At 38.0% G+C, this 18,066-nt stretch overlaps 1 protein-coding gene across 1 annotated transcript in view; it reads left to right on the top strand.

Moving 5' to 3' along the window:
• The window catches only part of si:dkey-8e10.3 (serine/threonine-protein kinase SBK1), a 51,094-nt gene extending 36,537 nt beyond the window's left edge, over positions 1–14,557 (top strand). The window contains exons 3-5 of the mRNA XM_051933646.1: positions 966–1,168; positions 3,024–3,230; positions 12,845–14,557. Of these exons, the coding sequence (XP_051789606.1) occupies positions 1,006–1,168; positions 3,024–3,230; positions 12,845–13,425 (951 nt within the window). The 5' untranslated portion in view covers positions 966–1,005 and the 3' untranslated portion in view covers positions 13,426–14,557. The remainder of the gene's footprint in view (positions 1–965; positions 1,169–3,023; positions 3,231–12,844) is intronic.
• The last annotated feature ends 3,509 nt before the right edge of the window (positions 14,558–18,066 follow it).

Raw genomic sequence — 18,066 nt, 5'->3', positions numbered from 1 at the left:
TCTACTCTTTTGCATGTCCTGCGACCATAATCTGCCGTGATATCTCTTCAGTTGGGTTTGTAAAATTCAGCGAAAAGCTGCAAGGCGACTCTCACATTTGGACTTTTGTAGGAGTGAATCATTTCAATTCATTTTTTTCAAAACAAATCCTGTTATGGCTGCCACCATAATCCTGAGGTTGCATGGGGGGAATAAAGAAAAATATTTTTGCTAGTTGGGAATGATGAAGCTGCCTTTTTGTTTTGGTGTGCATCATCTGTACATGCTTTTTTATTATTTTTTTTGGTTCTAGCTGCCTTTATGTTAATATAATTTTGCATCAAGCAGGTCCCTTGCTAGACAACGCTTTTAACTTCTGGAGTAAACTGCATGATGTCTGCCTGTTTGAGGGAAAGAAAAAGATGATGCTCTTCACTAGTTTTGCTCGCTGTGTGGAACTGCATTGCGCACAGTTACAGAGTTAGCATTTGTAGCTGCATACATCCATCCATTTTCTCACATGCTTATATGGCTCACTATCACAGAAAGCTGGTGCTTTTCCCAGCAGCACTGGGTGTAACATTTAAATTAATCTGGACAAGTTGCCTGTCCAGTGATATGCAGTCATTCAGGCACTGAGAAAGACTAATAGTCACTAATAGCTTGAACATGAAAATCTTTTGGAAGTGACAGAAAAAACAGAGGACACAAAAGAAGCCACACAGATATGGAGGAGTGAGTATGCAAACTCCTCACTGAACCCAGGACTCTAGAGCTGTGAGGCATTATCACTAACCACTACACCATCTTACATCAGTTTATCTACTTCACGTATTTGTAAGACTAGTCCCTTGTATTTCTTGAACACAATTCTATGTGCTGGACTAAATAAGTCCACTTTTTAAATTAACCTGCAAACACCCCTGCACTTTTCATTGCTAAAAAAAAAACTAACAGACTTGTCTTTGTGTTTCTGGCTATCGTAGTCCATTAGCTACTGTTACTAGCAGATACCCTGGTGCACTCATGAGCCAGCTTGACACTGCCAGCGGAGACCTCATCGAGGAGCTGATGCAGCTCACAGCACAGAGCCTCAGCCGTCTGGAGATCAGGGAACACTTCAACGTGATCAAGGAAATCGGCCGAGGGAAGTACGGCAAGGTTCTTCTGGTCATCCACAAGTTCAGAGGTACGTTTAAAACTTCTGTTTCCACCTAATTCCTTGCAAAGAGCAAAAATCTTTTTTTTTTATTTAGCACTTTATCATAATCAGTTCATACTTGCATTGGCTGTGGGCCCCGTGACCATGAATGAGTTAATCAGATTCAATAACAAAAGTATAAATTGACTGTATCAAAGTGAGTGCTGCCAGGTTTTTGCTTCTTCTTAATAAAGGACAACCCTTGGACTTTGTACCACAATGAAACACTCCATGAAAAGATGGGATTTGAATGCAAGGTAATTAGGTGACAACTGCAAAGTGAATGACGGGGTCCTACCACCCAAATGAATGGAGTAATCTCTCACTCCATAGCTGCTTTTGATCCAGACTTTGAAAGGACTTCAATTCCAGTGGCTGAGTCTCTAGACCAAAGGCAAATCCCTTGTAAAGATGACAATGTGCGAGCTGTTGTGATGTTTTTGTGCACTCCTCTTTGCAGAGTAAAGCCTGATAATGTAAGATGTAAATTTAGCTTCTACTGCTTCACGGCACCTTGAAACAACAATGACATGATCATGGGTAGAATCTGAGTGGGAGACATGTCCAGAAAAGTGCAGACATCTCACATCTACCTTGAGTAAAATAGTGCCCTGATGCCTCCCCCTGACTTCTTTATTTAAGTGGCTGCAGTGAAGTCACTAGTTGAATGATGATGTCTAGGCAAAACAAGTCTAAGATCCAAAGAGCAACATTCGTAGTAAAAGGATCTTTATGTTAAGCTTATTGCATGATCTCCAAATGACTGGTTACCTCTACAATTTATTTATGAGGAGCAGCTTGGCATCAGTTCATTTTGGTGAAGAACCTCTCTTTATGTAGTTGTTTGGCAGTCTTATTCCTCTGTGCTTATTCCAGATTGATGATAAATAAGTAGTATTGACTTTAAGTTTGAATGACTGTGAAGGGCACAGGAAGTTAGAAATCAGAAAACTCCTTGCGGCAGTGATGAGATGTGATAAAAGGCCATTCTAATGAGTTTCAACCATTCAGTGGGATGGCTTTGTAGTTGACTGAAATCTTTTAAGCTAAAAACAAAAATAGCTGATCTACAAAGTAGAGAATCAATGTCATCACATCCGCATTGACTTTATCTGTGGAGAAGAAGGGGAAGAATGAAATATATGCAATGACCAGAGCTAGAACATAACATTCAGTCTGGATCATGATTTACAATAAATGGTTCATTCATTTCCTAAAACTGCACACGGGTGTTTGAGTCTGTCTCAAGAATACTGGGACAAGTTGGGAAGCAATGCTGGATGGAGAACCAGTCTGGCACATGGCATATAACTACAGCCTCCCTGGCTATTAAACATTCCCTGCAAGTTTGTGGGAAGTGGGGAGAAAATCAGAGAAGTCAGAGAAAAATCCAAATGGTCAGAGTAAGAACATCACAGCTGAGCACAAAATCCAGGACTACAGTGCAGTGATGCCACCATGCCACCTGTATAAATGTGGTGGCAAGGTTTGTTTTTTTATTGTACTACAAGCTATATATGAACTCAAGTTTGAATTTTATGTATAAATGTGTGCCAGAATAGAAATCTAAATTAGTATTTCTTCTTATTCTTCTTCTTCCAAAGTTATTCTCAATATTATATGCGGTTGCTATTTTTTTGACTAGACTAGACTTTTCTTAAAAATATTTTAAATCTTGAATTTTTTGTTAAGAGTTTATTAGAATGGTATTGGTAAAGTACACTTAAGGAAAACTGAATGTGTTGCAACAGCAACCTTAAAGCAAATAGCAATAGGCAGTTAGAAATAACTGTCAAACAATTTACTGTACACTCTCCTAAATTCCAAATTTACTGCTCTGCAGGTACCCCAATGGCCCTCAAAGTGATGCCAAAGACCTCTACCAAGCTACAGGGGTTTTTGCGTGAATACTGCATTTCTTTGCATGTGTCTTGCCACCCTTGCATCGTCGGGTTGTTTGGTATTGTATTCCAGTCAGAAGAGCACTATGTCTTTGCACAAGAGCTTGTCATTGGGAAGGACCTCTTTTCTGTTATTCAGCCCAAGGTATGTCATCTGTGCTTAGCTTTTGCTTTTTTTGTGTTTTTTTTTACTGACCATTTTAACTGAGACTGACCTCCATTTAATGTTTCTGACAGGGAGTTATTGGATAATTTGATTTCTGCTTCTCCTCTTAGCCTTCTCTGAGTCAGTATAACAGACAATGAAGGAGAGGTGGTGACAATTTTCCCTAAGGCTCTTAAAGTGCAGGATCTTAGTGAAACTACACGATAATGCACACTGATATTACTCTGGGAAAATTTATAAAATAGCAAAAATCCATCTGTCCATCCATACTCACTACCCAATTTGTTTAATTCTGGGTCATAGTTGCAAAGGGATGGAATGAAGACAGTAACTATAAATTATAAAATTATTTTATAATTTTTCATCCATTGTTTTCCTCAACTGCTTAGCCCATGTCAGTGCTGCAGCAGCTTATAACTGTCCCAGATTGAACAAGAGGCTACATGTGGTTCAGGTGTGGACAGGTATCCATCTTTGTGCACCACTAAGATAGGGCATAATTCAATATAAAAAATATAAAAACATGATATTTTTAGAGGACAATCTGAAAGAGCTCCTTTTTAGGTGCAGAGTCTCCAAATCAATACATTAAGATTTTCTTCCTTGTGTATTAATTGTAGCAGATATCAAGAGTCACATTGCTGACATTCATTTAGGTATCGCAGCAAAATCAACAATGTTACATTAAATTTTACAGAGTCAAAGTAATCCTTAAAGTGAATATGTGGAAACAGTGGACCCAAAATTACACTTGAAGTGTTAAATCACACTAGCAATTTTGCTGTGCACAATTCTGTGGGGTTAACAACAGAGCCAAAGGCAGTAAAAAAAAAACTATAGCATGGCTTTTCATGCCCCCAACACTATGTGTTGCTAACGTAATCATAGTACTACTGATATTTTTTCACTGTATTAAAATATTTATACATTTCTAAAATGTAATACTAAAAAATTAACAAAACAGATCTTGTCATGGGCGGCACGGTGGCGCAGTGGGTAGCACTGCTGCCTCGCAATTGGGAGACCTGGGGACCTGGGTTCGCTTCCCGGGTCCTCCCTGCGTGGAGTTTGCATGTTCTCCCCGTGTCTGCGTGGGTTTCCTCCGGGCGCTCCGGTTTCCTCCCACAGTCCAAAGACATGCAGGTTAGGTGGATTGGAGATTCTAAATTGGCCCTAGTGTGTGCTTGGTGTGTGGGTGTGTTTGTGTGTGTCCTGCGGTGGGTTGGCACCCTGCCCGGGATTGGTTCCTGCCTTGTGCCCTGTGTTGGCTGGGATTGGCTCTAGCAGACCCCCGTGACCCTGTGTTTGGATTCAGCGGGTTGGAAAATGGATGGATGGATGGATGGATCTTGTCATTGAATTTGAGATTTCTAAACATTGGGCATAGAAATTTACTTTAAATTCAAAATTTCTTTACTTAGATGACACTTTATCCCATATCATGTAGAAATCTACAATTCTGCAATATTTTCCATATTTTTGACTTGGAACACATCAGTAATAATGTATTTAATTTGTAAAGTGCCTTCTCCTTGCTCAAGGTTTTTTTCAGGGTCCTGACATAACATTCAGAGATTAAATTAACTAATATAAAAGTTGGAGTGTTTCACATTTTTTATGTACTTCGTCCAAGAGTCAGTTATTATGCTTTTGCTTTTAAATAATTTTGTAACAATGAATTACATTCAAAAGAAATAACGATAATAGTGTCACAGGTGTCTGGTAACACTTATAGGTAATCTAACTTAGACACCATTAAAATATCCGACTACGCCACCCAGTTTTATTAAGAGACTGGGAACTCCTGAAATTTACCAATAATAGCACACAGGTTTCTTTAAATTGGGCGGTGAGTAAACACACAATGAAAGACACAACAGTAATTTCAGAAAAAGGCAACAGTAACTTCTATTGTACAAGACAATATAAGGTACATTAAAAAGATAAACGAACATAACAGAACCTAAACATATCAGGAATTAATTTCCCTTTTTTAAAAGGAAAATACACAGTCCACACTCTAAAAGTCCGTAAAAACAAGAATTGGAGGATACAACCTTTAGTGGTGCAGAGTCCAGTTTGGGCACTGTGTTACCCCAACACTTAATTGTTCATGGATGCACTCTGTTCCCCGGCAGAAGTTGTGTCAAATTGTTGACTCCCTGTCAGCGTCTCTTCGTTGTTCCTTTTTCTTCCACTCTGGCTCCTTGTGTGGCTGGGACCTAGGCACGCCTCATTCCTCGTCTGTCAGCTTCGCTTGGTCCTCTCATGCGGCTTCCCTCTTTCACTGGACCCACAACTGGCGTCTCCTTGTGGAGCTGTCTCTTCCTCCCTGGAAGTAAATGTTGCCGTCCTTGTGCCTCACGTCGTGCCAGCCAGGTACCCTTGTCTGCCTGCGAGCCCCTGTGCCCTGTCCCAGTGTCTTGGCAGCGTTTTCTGTGGACTCTCCCCCCTGCCTTCTGCTGGCCAGGAGTTAATATTTACTTCAGCCCCTGCTGTTGTCAGTCCTGGACAAACAGTTTAATCAATGGCACATCTAAATTGCCTGGGTTTAACAATTAATAAAAACACAAGTTAACAAAATGTATGGTTACCAAACATTAATAAGTACAGATATGCTGATTAGGAACCAATATTTCCAAGCCAGGTAAATACAGGCATCTTCCAAGGCCAGACTTCAAAGCAGTGACTCCCTTGCAAGACAGCAAATACCATTAATACGTACAGACATGCTGATTAGAAACCAATATTTCCAAGCCAGATAAATACAGACATCCTCCTTAATAAGTACAGATATGCTGATTAGAAACTAATGTTTCCAAGCCAGATAAATACAAACATTCTCTAAGGCCAGACTTCAAAGCAGTGACTCCCTTGCAAGACAGCAAATACCATTAATAAGTACAGACAGCCTTTTAACTTCTCACCCCCCAGTCCCAACAGTGGGTGCCTAATGGAACCACCCAGTGCACAAAAAAAATGTAAAAGTGTCCCCCTCTGACAATAGAATGCAGTTACAAGTGTTAGTAGACTACATTAAATATGTGCTTTTTAATGAACATATTTTGCACTTTACAATGGAGTTGCAAATGGAGCACAAAGAAGCTTTCATATGAGTTTAATTCAAGTGACATGAAAATGGCATCGACTGATGTGTGCTAGTGCTGGAGTGTCTGTAACTAATTGCTATTCAGCTTCCTTAAACATGATATTTTTAAAAACATACCCAAAAGAGTATCCAATAATTAGCAACTGAAGAATATTTATTAGTACAAAATGAAAAATAATGGCATTAAATCAGTATAAATATTACCCTATGGAAGGAGAAAATAAACTGAAAAAAGTTCCACTTTAAGTAATATTACTTAAAACACAGTAATTGATTAAATTACATAAATAAATAAGAACTTGAAAAGGAACTGATTTATTGTATAATGGGAATGCAAATAGTATACAATGGGCAGAAAATCGGGGGCTGGCCGTGATTGTTCTTTTATAGCTGGAACTGAAAGATCAGGGGTTTGCAGGCAAAGAGCAGCGTTTGGGGGTGGCAAGTGGGTCGACTGCCACAGGCCACGCACCTAAGGGGGCCCCGCTTTTGCGGTCCGCGTGTCCTGTTCGAGCAGATTTGTCAAGTTATATTCTCCAGTTATATTTTGATAAAGTCCACATGTTACTCTTGCAAAAATTTAGCTGAATACTGCAATGAGAAAATCCGGTGTATGTTAACATTATTTTTATTAAATTCATGTACAAATTTGTACAGTCCACACATACCGGTAACAGCGTTTGACATAACCGGCCCCGCATGGGATTGACCAGCCCTAGGCCCCGCACACCCCTAAGGCCGCCTCTGCTTTCAGGGATTGTTCGTATATATCTGGGACTGAAAAATCAGGGGCTGGGTGCCAGAAAACAGGGATTTAAGCCACTGAAGCCCCCCACCACTCTTCACCAATGTCCGTTTTTGAACCTGTCCTGTGTTTATATCAGTTAGGGCAGATGCACCTTTCCCCTGTTATTAATTAATTCAATCACCATTTAGCTGCAGGTTGACAGAGGTTCTTTACAGTAATAATCTGCAGATGATATTGTTCAATCAGTCAGGGTCGGATTTCCCATAAGGCCAACCTAGGCCATGGCCTAGGGTGCAGCAGTCAGGGGGGACGTATATACAGAAGAAATAACAACCAAATATTTACACATTTTTTCAGTATTATTTTGAAAACGGCATATAAAATGCTGTTTTTTAAAATTTACATCCATATACATTAAATAAATTGAGCGGTACATTTATGTTGCCATGACTTCTCCTGAACTTGAAGAAGAGGGAAGAAACCTGCTTTTGATTTTCAAAGATGATCTGGATCCCGCTCTGTGCGATGAATTTGTCCATCAGAAATCTCACATAACTGATTACAACACTGGGACTAAAAACCCCTTAGCACTTTGCAAGTGGCTGCAAGAAAAAGGACTACAAACAGTTTATCTAAACATTGACATTTTATTAAGAATGTTTGTCTGCGGGGCGGAACGGTGGCACAGTGGGTAGCACTGTTGCCTCGCAGTTGGGAGACCTGGGGACCTAGGTTCGGCTCCTGGGTCCTCCCTGCATATTCTCCCCTCCGGGTACTCCGGTTTCCTCCCACAGTCCAAAGACATGCAGGTTAGGTGCATTGGCGATTTTACATTGTGCTTGGTGTGTGTGTGCATGTGCCCTGCGGTGGGCTGGTGCTCTGCCCGGGGTTTGTTTCCTGCCTTGCGCCCTGTGTTGGCTGGGATTGGCTCCAGCAGACCCCCGTGACCCTGTAGTTAGGATATAGCGGGTTGGATAATGGATGGATGTTTGTCTGCATGTCAGTTATGAATTCCTCGGCTGAAAGATCTTTTTCTTTTGTGAAAAGAATCAAGGATCATTTAAGATCTACGATACAGCAAAATAAGCTGAATGCCCTTGCATTTCTTTGCATTGAAGCAAATTTAACAAGATTTGTAGACTTGTAGGTGTTAATGTTATACAACTTATAACAATGTGAGTAATGTAGTTTTGATGTGTTTCAAAGATTATAATGATTGTATAAAGTGCTTATATGTTTCAAAAATAAACTATTACATATTAAATTGAAAATTATAAGTCAACTATTTGGTGGGGGGGGGTGCGCAGAATTATGTGTTTTGGCCTAGGGCATAGAAATGTGTAAATCCGGCCATGTCAGCCTTATATGTGATTATATATTTGCTTTCCCCTTCCATTTATTTCCAGACTTTTTTGTACTCTTTTACTTAACTTACCTAAAGCAGCAGGAGAAAGGCACTGCTGTGTGAACAGTTTGTGTGTGCGCCTGCTCTGCCCAGCGCTTGAATCACTTGTATTGGGCATCCAAGTGGCTGCTAGACAAGTAAAAGAGAAAAATATACAAAATATTCAAGTTCAAGCAAACGCTGTCAAGGTAAATTGAAACAGTAATTCCTAGTTGAAGTCGAACAGAATGTTTCTCTGTTTTAAGATGGCCGAGTTCACAAATTCGTCAGCTCTTTTCGACTCAACAGGAGATTTTGAAGTTTTAAGATCTGCTCGAGATAACTGAACGAAGATTGAACCATCTCAACAAAACATCTCAACAAAATTGGTCCAAGGGGATCCGAACAGTTTCATGCAGACAGACAGACATTGGCTTTCACAATGGGTGCTTTGTGTATTATAGGTGAACACTCCTGAACAACAATACAAAAAGACTTGCTACTCTGAAGCTATTGTGGGCTTCCTCACTGAGTGTATCACTGCCTGGTATGGTCGCAGCACTATCCAGGTGTGGAAATCTCTACAGAGGGTTGTGTGCCTAGCTGAGTGCACCATTAGGACTCAAAGTCCCACTCTACATGATATCTTCATGAGGTGGCACTTGGTCAAGGTGGGACTGCAGCACTCCAAGAAATAAGCTGTTTAGGTGCTGAAGTCAAGCATATGACTCTGCAGCCTAAAAACCTGGGCAGAAATATTTTGTAGGAGCTTCAATCTGTATGCAATTTGATTGTTAAATAAACACTATTATTACATTTTTTTTCTGTTGCTGCTATTGTTGTATTGCATTTTTCTGCTATCGATATGTTGTATTTGTGGTATGAGTTAGCTATAGCTTTTTCTTTTAGGTATAGATTGGGATCTGCTAAAAAAATTTCACTGCAACTTTTACACTTGTATGATTTTGCATGTGACAAATAAACTCTTAAAAAACTAAAATCTGAAGCAAGTGAGCAAGACAGTGTCCAGTAAAACATTATTATAGAGGCAAACATAAAAGAAGTATTAACTAATTAATCACCCAAATAATGCAGTTCTTTAAGTACTCTTTATTGGAGAAGGGTCCATGCCAGGATTGCTACCTACTTCAAACAGAAGGAGTTGGCTCAGAAAATGGAAGGATGGGTTAATTTTTAAATTCATTAATTAAAAAATACAGCACAAAATTCTGAGTCTAAAATGAGATAATATTATAAACACTAAATATAAAGAAAGAACTAGTTGGTGGGGGGCCTGAATAGGCATCCATGCTAAGAACAGTTTAACACTCGAGCATCTTAGTCAGGCTGTCTTCCAAAAAGTTGAAGATAGTCTATGGACTGACACTTGAACTCTATATGAATGAAGTAGCACCTGATTAGTTTATTATCACTCCTTTTGTACAGATAATATCAGAGTTCATTTGTCGCATGTAATTATAAGTCTTGTGCACATGAAATTTGAAATTAACAGTAATGTGCATATTCTGAAGGATTATTTAAATAATTTGTAAGGGTAAATTAAGCAAATTTAAGAAATATTTTACATAAATTCAGCAAATAAATTGCACAGCTTACACTTTTCCAGAAACACATTATTTAATATTTGTGGCTAAGATATGTACTAGGGTTGGGTTTATGCTACGTTCTTTGACCTCTTGTAGGGTACTAGAGTTCAACGCATATGTCAGTCATTGCATGCTATTCAGCAACACTTAACCTGCCTATATTTCAGTAAAAGTACAGTATAAGTGAAACTATTGTAATGTATTCTGATTTTGTTGGGTAAAGGCATCTACAAATACAGTGTAACACCGGACCTCCTAGAAAACCACACAGGTAGCGACTGAGGAAGGGGGTGGAGCTATGACTGATGGGTGTCATAAAATGGGACCAGGGTAGTTGCCTGGCAGACCCCATTTGAGAGCATCTGCTAAGGAGAGACTGCATGATTGGGAGTGCACTGTTGGACAGCACCTGAGGCTCAAAGCCTCTTTCATCTCTGGTGGTGGCATACAATGGGTTGTTACAATATATTATCTAGTCAAGCCCCTTACATGCTTAAAGTGTGCTAATTCTAGAGTCATATATTGTAGAAGCATCAGTTAATTCCAAAGGTTTACTTAAGGCAGCTTATTCTAGTGGTGTGATTAGTACTGACTATTAACTGTCTGTTATGATCTGTGCTCATTGCCTGCAGCACACAAGTTGATTAGATGTAAATTATTTTTCTGTGTTGATGTTCACTTCTGTGTATGTATGTGTATAATGCATTCACTCATACTGAGTCCATTTTACATCAATACATACGTTGAGTCCTGATGCAAAATGCATTGTCAATCATGCACACCAAGGAATAGCAAACTAGCATCAAAAGCTTACTGTATGTAGTATATGATTGATCTGAAGGTACCGGACATATATATCACCCCAGTGTAAAGGAAGACATTTTTCTTTTTCAGTTAAAGGGACAATACCCATTAATGAACATAACAAAAAATGCATTCAAATATTAAAAATAATAATTCAAAAATGGCCATAAAACATTAACCACACATAACTACAGACCATTACATAACAGGACTGATATTTCTGGTTCCAGATTATTTGGCCTCTGTTTTTAGGTTTTGAATTTTGGCTTGTGTACTGGGACTTGTTTCATCTGGTTGCCTTTTAAGGTGAAACCTTTTGGATTTATTTCTACCCTTTTTTTCCATTTTTGTTCTTTTGAGACTTTCAAATAAATATATTTTATTTTTATCCTTTTAATCCAGTTTTTATTATGGTTCCTCCCCCTTAAATGGCATTTTTAATACATTTTTATATTTTGGAACATTTAAGTCATTTTGGACTTTAAAAGCCATTTTCCCTATTTTGAGCCTATTTAGGCTGAAGCCTGCGTGTGGAGATCAGAGGTCAATCTGCCTTAGGTTGAGCCTCTTCTATTTGGGCCAATAAACCCATTTTTGTTATTTTCATGTCTCTTAATCACAGCAGCCTAACAGGTGTCTTTTCAGTTTGGCCTAATAGCATCCTTTTCAAATCACAACTGTTGTACATAATATTCGATAGATATGGAGGTGCCGGACACACTTACTCACCTATTTAGTAAGACTTTTGTGTAAAAAAATAGATAATGTTTCATTATATGTGAGCAATAATCAAAATCTATGTGCCTTAGTTGACACTTAAGTAAACACTTATTTAATCTAAATGAACATTTTGATCAATTATTAAGTCCCTGATAATGAATCCCACAAATCTGCTAGTAGGCTCACTAGGTTATAACTAGCCCATTCGGATTACATTAGCAAGACTGAATAAGTCTCATTCTGTCAATTATAGTAAAAAATGCAAAAACACATTTTCAAAATGTAATACCTATAAACTTCCAAATGTATTGCTTTGACAAAAAAAAGTCTCACTTATCAATGGCAGTGCTATTGCATAATCTTTGGTGTGCTACATAAATGTTTTTCTACAGTTTGAAGTGTGTTTATATCTTTATATAATCCTAAAACACACAAAATATTGTAGGAATACCTTGATAATATTCCACTATAGTATTTTATATGTTTATATGAGCACTCTTCATCATATGTAGAAAAGAAAGTTATTTACAAGAGGCAGTTTTAAATGAAGGGCAATAGACTGTTCAGTGAGTGTATTTTAGGATCTAAAAATTAGAAAGATTGTAAGAGAAAGCCTGTCTACTTTACTGCAATAATGGGAAGGTGGCACGTCGATTGTATCTGTAAACTTAAGCCCACTAAGCTGCTCATACCTCAGTTGATTCACTTCATTAATTCTTGAACATCACACAACCTGCCCCCACAAGACACAAACATGTACATTTATTAATATTTATTGTTGGTTCTCCAGAACCCTTACCAGATTTTGAACTGCCAGCTGTGAAAGGTCATGGACATCAAGCTGACAGATGGTTAACCCTTTTAAGTGCAGCATCACAGCTGCCCTCCATTATCGTAACATGTTTTATCCATCTGATCCCTCTTATAAAGCAAAGGTGATTTAAAAACTGAACAATACCAAAACTGTATTTAACATGACACGCATTACAAGATATGACTAGAAAACACAATATCGTGCTCTCCTTCATCTTGCAGGTCACCACAAATGCTCAGTTGATGATGATTCACTGTCAAGTGTGGTTCAATCTTAAGTCTGCCACATATGGACTATTTTATATAATAAATTAAATTGTTCCTCAAGGATCTACTTTTGTTTGGCTTCAATTATCTATGACACCATACTTGAATTACATTCTGTTTGTTTCACTTGTTTTTTTGCAGATAGGCATCCCAGAGAAGGCAGTCAAGCGCTGTGCTGTGCAGATTGCTGAAGCACTCCAGTTCATCCACAGCAAGGGCTTGGTCCACAGAGACATAAAACCTGAAAATATCCTACTGCTAGATCAGGAATGCTGCCGAGTGAAACTGGCAGATTTTGGATTGGCCCAGAAGAGAGGTACACTGATCAGGATGGTCTCAGGAACTGTGCCTTATATGGCTCCAGAGCTGTGCGCTGTCAATAGTAAAGGTCTGTGTGTAGAACCCAGCTTGGATACCTGGGCCTTTGCTGTCCTTCTTTTCTGCATCTTAACAGGATACTTCCCCTGGGAAAGCTGCACCCCAAGCGACGATTTTTTTCAGGAGTTTGCAGAGTGGAGCAATGGCATCCCTGATGCAGAAATACCCTCACAATGGAAGCGTTTTACTGACAGTGCCCTTGCTATGTTTAAGAAGCTTTTGGCCGTAAATCCTGATGATCGCTATTGTGTAATCGAAGTCCTTGAGTACATAGACAAGGAATGGGTAAAAAGAGAGGACTCAGATTCACAGGTTGCAAAATGCAGTGAAGATCAAATTACTGCATAGCAGCTCGCTGGCAACTCAAATCTAAACATCAAAAGGACAGCTAGAAGTGTCCTACAAGATGGCTGTAAATAATTCATTTAGACAGAATATTGTAATGTAAATTTAACTAGATGCATATGTTTAACTCGAGTTTCATCTGTAAATAAGAAAATACTGCTTAAAAACAAAACAATCATTTCATTGGTTAGTGTGGCTCCATCAAAGTGACTAAAGCATTTCAAATCTTGATCTAGCCAGAACACTAAACCTTCAATAATTTTTCCTCTGTCCTTATTATAGAACAATGCCCTTTAATTAAACTTTTTCAATAATCCTTAATTGTTTAAACATAGATTAGGTATGATCTTTCAGCACCCATCAGTAGTCTCAGTTAAGTTAGTGACATTATGACACACATTGAAGAGAAACGTGGAGTTCCTGCATTATTCCCAGATCCAGGTCTACCATTTCCAGTAGCCAAGGCTAAGGCTATGTCCACACTACTACATTTTCATTTAAAAATGAAAACAATTTCCATATAAACTAGCATTTTCACATCATTTACAAAACTATTTTTGTCCATACTAAAATAACCCAAAAACACTGATGATGTGATTCACTGTGTGGAGCGATTTTAAGCCCAATTTTCCAGTCGCTAACTGATTTTCTGAGTGAGCCCGAATTTCAGCTTAATTGGCTGTTGCTTCACATGCAGTATGAGAGTGGTTGCGATGCCCAATTGCATCTTACGATTGGGATGTCGCACAATCTGACAAATTTCTATCAAGTCAGAAATTTCAGTCGGCTGTCTTGTAGTGTGAGTAGTCTCACGAGCTGATTTTCAGATGTCACCATAAAATTTTCCAAGTCATGTCATGTCAGTCGGACCAAACAAGCTTGTACAGAGCATGGCAACTGTATCATGCAGCATGACTTGTCACTTGACCATGATTTCAAACCATCACACCAAATGCAATTTACAATGCATATAGGTTAGCAACAGACCACGCGTCATAGAAAATAACTCTTCTATGGCCTCTTTGTCAGATCAGAATATGTTCTTGTTCGGTGAATGGTGACAAGCCACGTAATGAGCAGGATCTAATCAGGGAAGAGCCACGTAATAAGTACAAACAAATCCAGAGCACAATGCACACTGAAACGAAACACCTTTAAAACTATTTTGGTCTAGAAGGCATTATAAGAAGTGTTAATTTTTGTAGGTTGAAAACACCAGTGTAGAGAGGATGAAAGGTGAAAATGAAGACAAATGCCTGTCTTTTTAACTGTAAATGTAGTAATATGGATGGGACTTTAATTTTATTAAACAAGTGTGGTTGAAATTATGACAATCCAAATCTCTTATAGAGTACGCACTCATTAACAGTATCCCCATGTTGTCATGTTCAGTGCATTGACCTCTCTGAAGACTGATTAATAGAATAAATGTTGCAACACATTCCAAGGTGGTCACTGGGTGTATGAAGGGCTGGAGACTTTTGGAAAAGGTGGAGCAAGGTGGGACATCCCATGTTTTATTGAATTCACCTTGTTATCCATAAACTGTATTATTCAGAGTCCTTGTGTGTTTCATCTCCTTCTCCTCCAATCCACAAGTGATATTCTAAACTAAAAAAGAGAGGGTGATATATTACTGTATATTATAACCAGAAGCAAAACCAATGTGCAATGGCTTGTTTACTGATGTAATATGCTTTACGAGAAATGTTCAAAAAATAGAAGTCAAATAACACTTGTTTTACCATTGACCTCACTTCATGCTTTCTAAGTATTACCATATGGACTAAGAAATGGACTCTTTATTGCAACTTCATTTCATTTTGTATGTTGTTATCACCGCTTGCTTGTTGCTTTGCATTATAAGCTTACCTTCTCTGAAAAGCACCTCACAGTTGTGCTCAGTTTGCTCTGATACAAAGTTCGATTAATTTATTCAAACTTTAAATTTCAAAACATAGTTCATTAGCAAATTCATCTTCCATGCACCCTTCATCTTGTACTCCATGTATAAGTGTAAGCATTAAAACAAAATCAACCAAGTTTTAGGAGGTCACCAATTTTTGTAGCAGCACTACGTTAGTCAAATGTACATTTCCAATCCAAGTTATACTTTTAAGGTCCAAAAATGCTTGTGCCTTATCCAAAAATGTAGCAGGTATAAATGTTTTCTGCTGTGTGAAACTCATAAAAGTATGATATAAAGAATGCATTTTGGATTTGAATTGCTTTACTTTTTTTCTTGCACTCCACATGATTTAGATTGTCATCTAAAATTAAAATGTGCCAAACCACTCCCATTTATGCTAATGGTTAGCAAACAAGCATCCCAGAACCAAGACATGCAAGGAAGAAACTTGGCCCAGACATGTCATCAGCAGAACTGAACTAATTTAGAGCCATAAATCAGTATAAGAGCTTCTTTTAAGTTGAGTGGAGAAATTGAATGTATGGTTCCTCTGACATTTAGAATAATCAATCAGAAACTCCTCTTGGATTAAAAAGTGATTAGAAATTATCCATCTAAATTCTTTCATTTTATACAAATCAAATTTGTGGAATACTAGGGAATGATAGCCTATACTGTATATCACCTTTTGTGACTGACACCATTCCAAAAGGCGTTACACACACCATAGTTCTTTACATGGATTATCCATGTATTTCCGACATCTGGAACACAGGCTTACCAAATGACTTTCATGAAGTGAAAAGAAATTCTTTTCTCATGAATTTATTCTTAGGATTTTGTCAGGTACAACAATAATGTGTCTCAGAAGTATTGGATAAAGGTCAGGAGATAACAGTTAAACATATGCTACGTTCTTTTACCCTTTTAATTCCATATCACGTGCTGCATCTGTTGGACTACATGGTCTGTTGTCTCTTCTAGTGAAGAAATGCCCGTGAACACCAAAGGGTTGAGAGAGGAGTGTTTTGCCCACTGAATACTTGTGATCATAGATGATATTTTAATGTAATTGTGCTAAGATTTGAATTTTTTTAGACACATTAATCATTTGAGTTGAGTTAGTACTTATTGTAATGAAAAGAATGTTAATTAATCAAGACATTTAACTGAATCACAAAGCAGAAATTGCAACTAGCTTCCTGAATTTGAAGGAGGATCTCATGAGACTTGCTTTGTCATCAGAAACGTTTAAGGCAATATTTCAATAAAACATAAGATTGTACAGCTATGTCAGAGTATAGCTTTATATAATTAATTAAATGCTACAAAATCATGCTTCATGAAAATCCTACAAAGCACTCTGCATCTATGCCAAAATACTTCACCAGATCATGCAATAAAAAATACGAGCCTCTGCTACTTGTTTTTTCCATACATTTAATAAATAAATGGATAACACTCTTCCATCCTGAAAACTTCAATACCCTCAGTTTTTCTTTATTAACCCGATCTACCCATACAGTTTCTAAATCCTATTATTCTATCATTTATTTACACAAAACAGGAACATATCCTGGTAATCTCAGCACAAGGTAGAACTTGTCCCTGGGTGGAACACCACTATATCACATTCATCATTTAATGTATTCTTCCATTCTTTTTTCAAATGTATTTACTTCAGTACAGAGTTGCATGGAGCCAAAACCTTTCCTGGAAGCATCAAGAATAAATCTTGAAAGAGACATCGGTGCATGGCTGTTATCTCTTTATATTATCCTAAATTATAATTTTATTTGATTAAACATTTGGTTCATATCAAACAGCAAGAAACTCACCAGTTTTCAAAGTAAAGAATGAATTCCTAATGTAGATAGACAGAATAGGAATGTGATCTTGGGCACAAGAAACAATAATTATGAGTGGAACATAAGACTACCGTTACATTTATACCTCAAGCCCTTTTCATTCATGAATGAAGGACTATTTATTGTGTTAATTTGTTACATTTTCTTTGTGTGTGCATCTACTTTTCTTTCTCACAACATATGGGAAAACTGTATACTTTTTTGGGAGTTTTAGACAATATAAAATTTATTGTCTTTACCGTTGTAAGGTAGTAGTTACCTTAAAGATTGCTCATTTGGTTTCACAGCTTTTCAAAGGATTTTTTTGATTAGTAAAAAATAATATTTTTTTTAATTTTTAATTGTTGTGTGTGACTATTTTTTTCCCTTGCTTTTAAGCTACCCTGTTTCTATAAGCAGATTTTAAGTTTTAAAATATAGCAGTGTAAAACTTCATTTCATTAAGCAGTATTTATAGTTAATGCATAATTTGAAGGCCAGAGCCTTCTTTTTGAGATTGTTGTGACACTAATGTCTTTTTATACAGTGAAGTAATAATGAGCAAATTTGTAGCCTTATCCAGTTTCGGAATATGTTAACCTAACAAAAACGAATGATTTAAATTTTGAATGAGCATCTCTTAATTGTTTTATTTATTGTGAGATATTGGAGGTCTAAAAATTTCTGCTTGGCTGGGATGCCTCTGTGCTGGAAGGCTCTGAGGAGGGAGCGTATCTAGAGCATTATCTCCCCCGGGGTGCAAGGTGCAGGGCTCCATGGGAGCTGGAGTTTGGTGCAGCCCTGTTGGGTTCCATGGGCACAACCAGGGAGTGCTGCAGCTGCTGCTGAGCCCTTGATGGCAGCACTTCCGCCACACCTGGAGGTGCT

This window comes from Erpetoichthys calabaricus, chromosome 11 (assembly GCF_900747795.2).
Source record: "Erpetoichthys calabaricus chromosome 11, fErpCal1.3, whole genome shotgun sequence".
NCBI classification, from domain to species: domain Eukaryota; kingdom Metazoa; phylum Chordata; class Cladistia; order Polypteriformes; family Polypteridae; genus Erpetoichthys; species Erpetoichthys calabaricus.
Note: the sequence above shows the minus strand (reverse complement) of the source record. Positions and strands in the feature narration are given on the sequence as shown.